This window comes from Diabrotica undecimpunctata, chromosome 2, assembly GCF_040954645.1.
Source record: "Diabrotica undecimpunctata isolate CICGRU chromosome 2, icDiaUnde3, whole genome shotgun sequence".
NCBI lineage: Eukaryota > Metazoa > Arthropoda > Insecta > Coleoptera > Chrysomelidae > Diabrotica > Diabrotica undecimpunctata.
This window is the reverse complement of record NC_092804.1, coordinates 56476571-56489349: the sequence shown is the minus strand read 5'-3', so window position 1 is coordinate 56489349 and position 12779 is coordinate 56476571. Positions and strand designations below refer to the sequence as shown.

General features: G+C 33.8%; 1 protein-coding gene across 1 annotated transcript in view; it reads left to right on the top strand.

Moving 5' to 3' along the window:
- The window catches only part of LOC140434574 (TLC domain-containing protein 3A), a 56137-nt gene that overhangs the window by 31131 nt on the left and 12227 nt on the right, over window positions 1-12779 (top strand). The window contains exon 4 of the mRNA XM_072522933.1: window positions 7104-7334. Coding sequence (XP_072379034.1) covers window positions 7104-7334 — 231 coding nt within the window. The remainder of the gene's footprint in view (window positions 1-7103; window positions 7335-12779) is intronic.

The window sequence follows — 12779 nt, the reverse complement described above, 5'->3', positions numbered from 1 at the left end:
ATATTACACTAATAATTTTTGCTTATTTATTCACTGATTAAATATATCTTGGTTTGTAAAAATTAACCATTTTATTTAAATGGCCACGATCACCGTCTGAATGTTCGGTACTGATCTGATACAAATCCCCGTTTGTTTCGTGAAGGTCATACACAATTTCCAGAAAAGGTAGGTGTATGGACAGGTATATTGGGTAATTATCTTTTTGGAATAATATTAATTGAAAATTGAAATGACGAAAAATACTTGAATATGTTGGAGAATGAAATAATAGGTGCAATAACCGACATAATCGCAAATCAGTCACAAGGTTTTCACCAAGACATAATTTTTCAGCAGGGCGGTGCTTCGTTTCATTATGCACGCAGGGTCTGAAATTATTTAAACAAGGATTTTCCCGGACGATGTATTGGATCCATAGAATGGTCACCGAGATACCGGATCTTACCCCATTAGATTTTTTTCTTATAGGGTTACCTAATCCAGAACAAAACAAAAGATAAGAGAAACAAAAGACCTAAGAAACAAAAAATAGATTATACTACTATCAACAGGTGAATGGTGAACGTTTTGAATACCTAGTAAACTAAATCTTTTTGAGGTTGTGGCAGTCACCTGATGGGAGTTCCTCGAAATACCGAAAATTTTATGTTAGATATTTATTAGAACAAGTTTAAAAACCGACGTGTCCGAGCGATTTTGTTTTATATTTAAAATAAACGAGTTATCAGGATGGGGGGTAAGACTTTACCCTCCCACTGTATAAATTATCCGATATGACACGAGTCAATAATAACCTCCTTGGACTATAGTCCAAACGAAGCACATTCAGAAGGAAACATCGGTAGACTACTTTATATCCCCATTTGCTAAAGGTGACGATAATGAACCACCAACACCAGAGGTGACGACAAACGAAAAAATAAATATTGAGAAGGAAGAGGTAAAGAAAACATTAAGGAAATTGAAAAATAGAAAATCACCAGGAGAGGACACAATACCGAACGAACTACTAAAGTACGGACCACCAGATCTGACCAAACATCTATTAAAACTAATCCAAAAAATAATAGAACAAAATAGAATTCCTCAAGAATGGAGATCAAGCATCCTAATACCTCTCTTCAAAAAGGGAGACAAATCGGACCCGAAAAATTACAGAGGAATTAATTTATTACACAACACTAAAATTAACAACCAAAGTAATAACAAATAAACTGATTGAAATTATAACACTAGCAGAAGAACAACAAGGTTTTAGGTCGGGAAGGTCATGCACTGACGCTGTATTTATAATGAGGCAAGTGCAAGAAAAATCATTAGAATACAAAAAACCGGCATATGTATCTTTCGTGGACCTTAAGAAGGCATTTGACCGGGTCAAATTAAAGGACGTTATCCACTTATTGTACACAAGAGAGATACCTCTAGGAATAATCAAAACGATCGAAAATATCTACCAAAATAACACAATAAAATTAAAAGTAGAAGAAGAACTAACCGACCCTATTGAAGCTGGCAATGGGATAAGACAGGGAGATTCACTGAATCCTCTATTGTTCAACCTGATTATGGATGAATAATAAAAAAGTAAGAACTAAAAAAGGATACCAAGTGGGAGAAAAACAACTTAAATAATCTGCTATGTAGACGACGCAATACTAGTCTCTCAAAGTGAAGATCATTTACAACGTATGCTGCACCAATTTAATATAACCGCCAGAAAATTTAATATGTTAATTTCCCCAAAAAAGACAAAATGCATGGTTATAACAGCAAATTTACTAAGATGTAAATTGGAACTGGAAGGTCAGATAATAGAACAAGTGATGGAGTTTAAATATCTGGGCATCACATTATCTAGCTATGGAAATCTCGAAACTGAAGTGGAAAATCAAGTGAATAGAGTAAACAAAGCCGCAGGCCTGAATGAAACAATATGGAAAATATTCGCAAAAATATCGCAAAGAAATGAAAGGCAGAATTTACAAAACAGCCGTATATATAATATGTGTAATAATGACATACCCGGCAGAAACACGACCTGACACAATAAGGACAGAAACAGCAGAGATAAAAACACTTAGAAAAATTGACGGTAAGACGCTATGGGACAGAGCTAGAAGTACAGATAAAGGACGTAGATGCAAGGTGGAGAATATCAAGAACTGAGTCGTCTTCGTTGTGCCTATAGTGCCTATCCGTTTCGGATGTTGGCGACCATCATGACAATCTGTATTTTGCAAACTGCTGCTCTGAAAGATTTGTGGTTTTTGTGTTGAACCACGTACATAGATTTTTCAGCAAGAACTGGGTAAGAAATAGAAGAGTAGAATGGAACGATCATATAAGCCGAATGACAACACTAGAGTAGTAAAGACGGCAAGATACGGTTCCCCAATAGGAAGACGATCAGTAGGAAGACCACGAAAACGAGGGAACGATAACTTACTGAGAGCACATTGAAAAACAGACAGAATCATGTCTACATCTATATCTATGTCTATATCTATAAGAAGAAGAAAAAGAAGACTATAGTCCCATATAGTGTCCCATAGACTAGCAAATTAATAACACCGTTCTTTCAGGAAGGTAATTCTTCAATTTTTTTGTGTGAAGTCGTACTGCTTTAAAGACATCAGGAAAATGTTGGTGAAGTCTGAATCCAAACTTTACCGAGTTTTACCTACACTACGCTTACTAATAAAAGACACATGTTATTGACCAATGATCAGGATCAATATTCTATCTTAGCGTCAATGATAACCGTCTGCATTATATTCGGTATTTAAGTTACTGTTACAAATCGACTGCGGTTTAGACGAGTTTACATTTGAATCTGACGAATGACTTATTTAGTTCCATCGCTAGTATTATTTTCGATCCTTTATCAGCTCCTCCATCCCGTTTCGACGCGTTTTCTGTTAATTGTATCGAATTATTGACCCAGAAAAAAGAAGGAGAATGTGACAGATTTGGTTGATATAGCTACTATAGGGTAAAACGAATGCCACAGTCCATATGTTGATCCCTGTACAGAATATCCAAAGAATATAAAGAATCTAAGGAAACATGTGAAAGCAAGTTAATCATATATTCAGCTAGAATTGTAGATTGTAATTGTAGATGCTAGAGTCATAGGCGCTCTTTCAAGAAAATAGATGAGATTTTTGTTCAAATATTATATTTATATTATACCCAAATATCAAACGCTTGGCTAAATACAATCTGACCTTTTTTGCTATCTTTTTAGAGAGATAAGCAGCAATTTTAATTGGTTTTTACTACTTTTGAACCGTTGTTCAAAATCCGGTTATCATTGTTAACTATAGAGTATATACAAAAATAATCCCATAAAATTATGATAATAAAACACTAAAAAATTTTTATGTATATATAAGGTTTCACAAAAAGCTTGGTAATAAATTATAACACGATTTTTACGAATGAAAATAAGTTGATTTGGCCCAACTTACCTATATGTGCACCTAGAAAAAGTTACAAAATATAACCGAATGTTTTAATATTGCTCCAAAAGGTTTAAAACTCTTATGAAAATTTATATTATGTATTAGATTGCCATGACGAATAAAACCGAAGTAGCAAAATTATTTTTTTCTCGACTTTTCTATATGTTTAGAAGAGGATATCGAAAACTTTCCCTCTCCCAATAAGATTATATATATATATATATATATATATATATATATATATATATATATATATACATAGATACATATATATTGCAGATTTCCCCAATATTTAAGAGTTTACTATTTAACTAATCTGCAAAGATTAAATTTCTTTCCTATATATATATATATATATATATATATATATATATATATATATATATATATATATATATATATATATATATATATATATATATATATATATATATATATATTGGATAAAACCGAGAAATCAATAGAGTGAAATAAGTATCTATTTTACTTCTTTTAGTATTTGTTTGTAAAATCATTAATTTAGAAGATACAGCCACTTTTTTAAATGCATTATTACATTTTTACAAATATTAAATTTATTATTAACTTATTAAATATCAATTAGAAAAGAAAAGATATTAATTTAATTTAAAAAGTGTTCAAAATGACCTCCTCCTTCATGTATACTGGCTCTTCATCGTTTCAACAAAGCATACCGAATATTTTGAAAAATCAAATGTCTGTCGAAATGTATTAGCACCTTCTAATATTCGGTTCCTTACGTGTTCTGCAATAGTTATTTCCACAGATTAAACATAATCTTTCATAAACCCCCAAAAACAAAAATCCATTGGATTAAGATATGGACCGCGCGGTGCTGATTCAATTGTTGAAATAAAAATGCCCCAACCTTGTCCCTATAATGGGATTGAGTTCCATCCTGCAAAAACCACATACTTTGTCTGATCACTAACGGTACAACTTCCAAGTAGAGAGACAGATCGTTTTGTAAAAATGATTAATATTTTTCTCCGATAAAATTATTGGGAACAAATACTAGCTCTACTAAATAATTACTGACAATTCCGGCCCAAACGTTCACTTTAAAATTACTCTGATGGTAGCTTACTTTTTTACCTTTAGGATTTACGTCGGCCCAGACATGAGTATTGTGATGATTAGTGACTCCATTTACAATTCAGCAGCTATCATCCTCGCGCTGGTTTCTGGGTGCTCATCAATACGGTCTAGAATAGTATTATTATTTCACGGTTTTTTTCGCGATAACTTTTACCACGTACTTGTTTTTGTAACGTCCCAGTTTCTCCCAGTGACTGGTCGTCCTAGCTTTATATATATATATATATATATATATATATATATATATATATATATATATATATATATATATATATACTATCCCTCTCTATGTAGTATTGTGCTTGCGTTTCTTACCGAAATGTGGCTGGATCTTGTGTTTTATGGCTTAGAAATTTCCCCTACAAGTCTTTTCCATTCCTCTCTATTTCACGCTCTCTGTTTGTCCTACCTCGGACCAATTTTTTCATGATCTCTTGTTACAGTTCTGCGCCAGCTATTATCCGATCTTCCTCTTCTTCTTCCTTCTGGTTGGTATTTGAGTGCCTGTCTGGTAATATTATTTTGATCTTTCCTTAGTGTATGTTTTGATCTTCTCCGTAGTCCTGCGTTTATTATTTTATCAGGCCGGTATATTTTTAGGATTTTTCTCAACGATTTATTTACATTGCAGAGCATAAAATTAGGGACACCCCGTAATTTTAATTTATTTTAGAAATTATTATTCTTTTTTAACTATTTTCGGTTGTAACATAGTTTACTAATGGATTGCTTGAAAAAAAAAATGTTCTTGCTGTTTCGATAAGCGTTTGAGATAAAAAGGGCCCCTTACCTTCATTCATAAAAACCATTATCAACATATCTTTTATTACTGTCAGTGTATTACAATGAGCGTAAATTTAGTTGTGACAGCAAGAATTGTGGTGGCGTTAGAAGATGGCCACGGTCAGGGAGAAACGTTTTTGTAAGTCTCTAGAGTGTGCAGTGAGTACGACAACGATACGAAGAGACCGGCCCGCTTATTCGAAGAATTGGTTCACGTCGAGGCAGAATTACAACAGCTGGAGATGACCGCTTTGTAATTTATAGTGCTTTGGTCACATCAGTTTCCCTTCGAAATCATTTGCAAGAAGTGAGAAATGTATACGTAAATTAATGTACAGTTAGAAGGCGACATTCATGCTGCTAGTTTCTCTTCTTGAACTAGAGTAACTGGACCGCAGCTTTCCATCGAATTGCCAGATAGAATCTTACACGAGAACACTTGGCTTGGGCAATACAGGATTTGAATCGTGTATTGTTATCTGATGAATCGAGATTCTGTCTTATGGGCTCAGACAAACGTGTAAGAGTCTGGCGACATCCAGGCGAGAGATATGCTTAAACATCTGTTGCCGAGCGACTATGGCGAGGGGGCATATCGATTGATGCTCGCACGGAGTTAGTCATTATCGAGAATGGGACACTGACTACTCATAGGTACCTGATACAAGTTTTTGAAGACCATGTTTTACCGTTTATGGTTATTCTTCGAGGCGACGCAACATTCAAGCATCATAATGCACTGCTCGGATATTAATCCCATAGAACATGTTTGGAATGAGATGAAGATACGCTTACGGAGTCATGTGCCGGCCCCCAGAAATAGAAGAGAGCTTCGCGACATATTGGTGCGGTAATGGAACAATCTTTTTGCAAGCCTCTTTATGACTGCCAGAGGAGGGAATACTCGCTACTGAAGTTCTTAAAGTTTCTTTTGTTTCAACAAAAAACACATCAAATTAAAATTGTTCCTGTTCCATACTTAGTATATCAAAAGAAAATTGTCTATTTTCATTACTTTCAATAATCGTTGAAGGAATTTCTTTAAGAAAGAATTTCTTTAAGCAATCCGTTAGTAAACTATGTTACATCCGAAATAGTTAAAAATTAAAATTCCTTTATAAAAAAAAGTTAAAAAAGAATAATAATTTCTAAAATAAATTTAAATTATGGGGTGACCCCAATTTTATGTTCGGCAGTTTGTAATTAAGGTTAAAGTTTGTAATTTTTTGGTAATTATTTTTTCCTGTCTGTAATTCTACAATTTTTAGTTTACCCTTTTTTCTTTTTGATATTTTCGGAACTTTTTTGTACATTTTTATTAACTGTTTTTCTTTTTTTACTTGAAATTCTGTCGTAAATTTATCATAATAGAAAGAGTGACGAATATATGAAATATATCACATGTGTCACATATTATTTCTACATTTTATATCCCAAATGATTAATATGACTCAATAATTTCCTGTATTTGATACTACAGAGCTTATATTAATATCAAAACAAAACCAAACAAACTAATTTTCTTGGCCTAACCTAACACATAAATTCGAGGTGACTGTATGTATATGTATCATCTTATGGGTTGATAATACACGTACGAAACACACGTTTCGTATTATTGTAAATTATTGTATTTCTTAGTTATAGGTATTTGTGATATGTATCGCTTATATATGCAATTCATGATGTCTTGTATTTCTTTAATCGTATAATTGATATTTTTGTTTTCAGTATTTAAGGGGTGGTTTGGGAGATTGCTTTTTTGGATTTGTGTATTTGATGGAAGCAAGCACTCCATTCGTATCCCTTAGAGGAGTACTATCAAAAATAGGTTTGAAGAATTCCCTAATTTACGTTGTAAATGGACTGGTAATGCTAGCTGTGTTTTTCATATGTAGAATAGCCATGTTTCCCTATGTAATCCATATGTATGCAAAGTCCATTAGAGCAGATTTTATGTCGGTAAGTATAATTCTTTACGGAATTTATTTTATTGGTTACTTCTGAAACTTGTTTTCATTATTGACTAGACATAGTTTACGTTTGTGTTGATTGTTCCTTTGACTCCGTCTACTCTATTAGTTTGACTCATTCTGTGGAATTGAAATATTTTTTAAAATATTTTACTTTAAAATTAAAAAAAAAAAAATAAAATAGGAAACCTGGTGGTGGTCAAACGAAGTAAAATAAATAAAAGAAAAGAGCAAACTGTAAAAATGGTGGCAAGAAAATAGATCCGATACAAATGTTTAAAATTATAAAGTCATCAAAAAGAAAGTGAAAATAACTATAGTAAATACCAAAGTAGAAACGTATAAAAATCTATAAGATAAACATAACATCGTAAAACAAATATTTTCATCAGTTTAGATATACATTGTAGAAATGGTTTAAAACTAATGCGACAAAAACTAAGTATCTAGAGCAGTGGTGCTCAGACTTATACTGCATGGGATCTAGCATATAAACTGCAAGCGTCCGGAGATCGACAGTTATACCCTGATTTTAAACCAGGAGGAGTAATTCAAATTTACCGCGCCACAATGTTTGTTTGTAATTGGTCCAACCTCAGGCAAGTTTACTCCACTGTTATAAAATTTTGACACTAATTGCATTTCATAGGTTAACTAAGTTATATCGGCGATTTTTTGTGTTTCCTGCGTTATTCTTTTAATTTTTAAATTTTTAGTCTTCTTTTGGGTATATAAAAAACATTTATTTTTAGAACTCTTTATCGACGTATTAGTATAATATAATATTTTTAGATTATCGTCGAAGGCCGATATGATCAACCAAAAAAGATGTATTTGGTAACTTTTCTAGTGACTTTCTTGGGTGTGAATCTGTCTCTTTAGTTTACTCCTCCTGGTTTAAAAACAAAGCATAGTAAAAAAACAATTTTGAAAATAAAAACTTTATTGCACATTTCTAGTTGATAAAAAGTTGTAACTACAGAGAGCTTGGATGTTGATTCATGGCACTGCATATCATCCACAAATATTTCATATGATGCTACGTAATTACCGAGGGCCAAACGCAAGCATGAAGAGAGATGTTCGTCAGTTAGCCGATTACAATATTTTGATTTCACTATCTTCGTTTGGGAAATGCAGACTCACACAAGTATGGTGCCTTGTAAGCTACTTGTCTTAAAGACGGATATTTCTCAGACGATATGAAAGACCAAAAATTTTGTATCGGTCGCTCTGGATTTCAGGTGTTTATCCGAAATTATTTTCAATACCTTATTTTGTACGAAAATGATCTTCATATTGAACGTAACGGATATTTCAGTGGCTATTTTTTCCACGTCTTGACAAGAAAATGGATTGGACATGAATGTTACAATATCTGATTAAAATGAGCGGCTACCCTTTTTTCAACGAGAGAAAGTTGTTTAAATCCTTTCTGCTAATTTGCTTAATCAATAATTTCAATTTGTTGACAAAAGAATGTATTGCGCTTATCATATGGATAATTGTTTTATTTTTACCTTGTAGTTCAAAATTAATTAATTAATTAATTAATTATTTAATTAATTAATTATTTGGATGTTTAAAAGATTTGTTAAATCTATTAGAAAAGCCAGATCACTGAGCCATTTTTCGTTTTGAAGTAGATGAGTGTCGTCTCCTCGTTCTTCTAAAAAAGAAATTATTTTAGGAAGTAGCTCCTGGAACCTATCTAAAAATTTTCCACGTCTCAACCACCTCACATCTGTATGCAAAAGTAAATCAGTGTGTTCCAGAGAGTCGCTAGCTTCCAATTGCGCTTTAAAAAGGCGTCTGCAAGCTTTGCGCTGCGTTGCAAGCTTTGCGCTCTGATTTAATTCGCAATTTTTGTTGTCATCTTCACGATGTCGTCTATATTTAAAATTTTGAAACACAAAACTTGCTGGTGAATGATACAATGAAATAAAAAAACGATGGAAAGTCATTGTTAGCTCGACATAATGCAACAAATCCATTGTTAACGCCAGTCATGGATGGTGCACCATCTGTTGTAATACACAAGAGTTTGTAAATCGATAGCTCGTATTGTTTCACAAAATTTATAAAAACGTTGTATATACCTTCTCCGCGAGTTTTGTCTTTCAGAGGCAGCATTGTTAACAGTTCTTTAGCCAACATGTCAGAAAATACTATCCGAATGAAAATACAACTGGGCGGTATCAGTCATATCGGTTGACTCGTCAAATTGCAAAGAAAAGTACATACACTTCATAATATCACTTTTAACTTGGCTTTCCAAATCTTTGCCCATGATTTCGATACATCTAGTAACCGTTGTACGTGATAACTGGACTTCTTTGATGGCAGACATAATATCTGTTTTATTTTTGAAGTCCTCAAATAATACATTCGTAGCCTCAATGGATGCTTTCTTTACTACCTCTCCACCTTCAAATGGTTTTTTTAAGTTGTGCCAATTTATAAGAAATTTTGAACGACGCAAATGTTGCAGCTACTGATTGTTTAACAGGCTTAGTGAACATTGATTGTTCCGTCTTCAAACTACTTTTCAAGTCTAGCACTTTCCGTTGTCTAAAGAAACTGTTTTGCGGAAAATCATTTTCATAGTTTTTATGCAAAGTTTTATAATGCCGTTCTAAATTTCCGCGTTTGGGCAGAGCAGCGGAAGACCGACAAACACACTTATCTGGAATTCTTCTTCCCACGCATTATTAAATTATATGTTTTGCTCTTTTTCGCGACACTCATATCGAATTTCAAATATTAATGTAAATAAAATATTACTAAAATGTTTTACTAGTAATAACTTAGTAATGAATGATTAATGCTTGACTAACAGAAATACAATGCTGATGCAGCACACTCCCATTTTATAATTTATCTGTGAATGCTGATATGCCAAATCGGCATTATCGCAACTTTCAAGTGAAGAGTATTTTCTCCGTGAATCGCGATCGACTTCAAAAACTTTGGCGATCGACCGGTCGATCGCGATCGACTCTTTGAGCACCGCTGATCTAGAGTGTTCATTCAAAGATAGACTTACTACTATAAATAAGGTCATAACTTTAGATGGTGAAATAGTTGTGAAAAGTAGTAGTTTTAAATATGTAAGACCAGTTAGAGCGTGATGAATGAAATGGAAGGAATTGAGTGGTGTGTTGTGTGACACAAAGATGAAAGATTCAAATAAAAAATGGAAAGCAAATTTTGTAAAACTGAGAAAATGTTCGGCACTGAATGTTCTTCTTGTCCTAACAACCCGGGGTTGGTCTTGGCTGACTGCACAACTCGCTTCCATATCAAACGATCGTCCATGATAGTTGGGCCAATGGGTGGCCCCATTGTTCTTAAATCTGACCATATGTCATCTCTCCATCGCATTCGTGGATTTTCTAAGGGTCTTCTCCCTGTCGGGGCTTCCTCCCAGGTTAACTTGGTAAGGCAGTTATTAGGGGTCTGTGGACATATGACATCTTAGACGTTGGGATTTAATCTATTGGACTATATCGCTAGCCATATATATCTGTTTGACCTCGGCATTTATTCTCATTCGGCATTGGTTATTATACGGATCGTGATAAGGTCCACAGATGCTTCTGAGAATTTTTCTCTCAAAAAATTTGAGTTTTCTTTCCATTGCTTTTGTCAGCGTCCACGTCTCGCATCCATACATCAGCACCGGTCCAATCACTGTTTTATATATCCTGATTTTTGATGTTCGTGTTAGGCTCTTAGATATAATAATGTTGTGAAGGCAATACATACATCTGTTTGTTGCCTGAATTCTCCCTTTTATCTCTTCCGTGATATCGTTATCTGCGGTGATTGTCGCTCCGAGATATTTAAAACTCTCCACTTTTTTAAAGTTGTATGGATCTATTGTTACATTTTGCCCTATTCTAGCTCGTCTCTTTTGTCTGTTAATGCATATATATTTGGTTTTCTCTTCATTGACCCTTAGACCGCTTTTTTTTTCCTCTATATCTAATTTATTGAAAGTTTCCTTTATATTGGTGACTGTGTTTCCCACAATGTCAATGTCATCCGCGTCTGCCAGTAGGAGTTTTGGTCCATTTACTGTCAGTAGTTCTGTTCTAATTTGTGCTATTCTTACTACTTTCTCCAGGATTATATTAAAAAGGAGAGGTGACAGCGTGCTGAATGTTAGACTTAGACACATAAAAAGGAAGAACAACAAAATCATATGGCAAAAAGTATATGGAATGCTTAGAACGATCAGTTGAATGACGATAAGTCACTTAAGAAATTACATATAAAAAACTACATATCTTTGCTATAAATTCATAGTTTTTTCGAGGAGATATCAAAAATGATTTCTAGATATAACATCAGCTAGGCTTACAACCAAAAAGAAGGTTCTTTCAGTTACCACCTTTATTGAGACAGGGTCTCAGGAAAAACTTTAAACTCCAGCCACATTCGTAGACCTAACAGGGGCCTGCGATACAGTTTGTAGAGAAGGTACGATGTACAAGCTCCTCCGGAAATTCCATGTAAATCCACCGCCCGAATAAACGACAGTATACTGAACGACCGAATGATCCAAGTGGTGAGGGATTAGCTACATTAAGGATATGTCAGGAACCAGATCGAGAGAAGTTGGCTACGACGATGAGTGGGTCCTTGCAAGAAGGCGTAGGTCATTTGAAGAAGCAGAGGAAAAAAGCATTTAGACACAGTGGAAAAGTACTTCCATAAATGCAGGCTCCAAGCAAACGCTACGAAAGCAGTTTCCACTTAAATAACATAATAAATCACCTTGCAGGAAGAATAATTACAATAAAACATCCAAGTATCTAGGGTGACCCTTGACAGCGAATGTATCCTGCTATTTCCCACTTCGAGTGGTAACTAAAAAAGCTAATTTTCGATTCATCAAACCCGTAGCAAAGCTCTTAAAAAGACAGTAAACGTTAGTAATAAATCGTTTTCTTTTAAGGCCATCAAAATAGGTGGGGCTTTGTAGCTACCACTCGAAGTGAGAAATACTAGGACACAGTCGCTGGCTAAGTTGAATATACCATAATAGTATATATTATAGGCGATAATTTCAGTTGGTGCTATCATCATTGTCTTTAAATTTTTATCTCGTGTAACTCATACATACGTTGAAATGAAAACAAACATTTAAATAACATTAAAACTAGTTGATTAATTGGAACGGGAACTTTTTTACCTATTTTTGGAATAGGTTTTATGTTGGGACAAACTAATGTTGAAACAATTGATTCTCAAAATATTACAAAATTTGTCAACATTAATAACATGTATCTAGGAATTGGGGTGATATGGAAAAGTTGCACGCGTTTCTTGATTACAGCTTGTATGGAAGCATAAAAAGAAATGATTTTGTAGATCCAGTCATGGGAAAGATATATCTTCTAAATAGTGTCAAAGTATTATTAGTTGT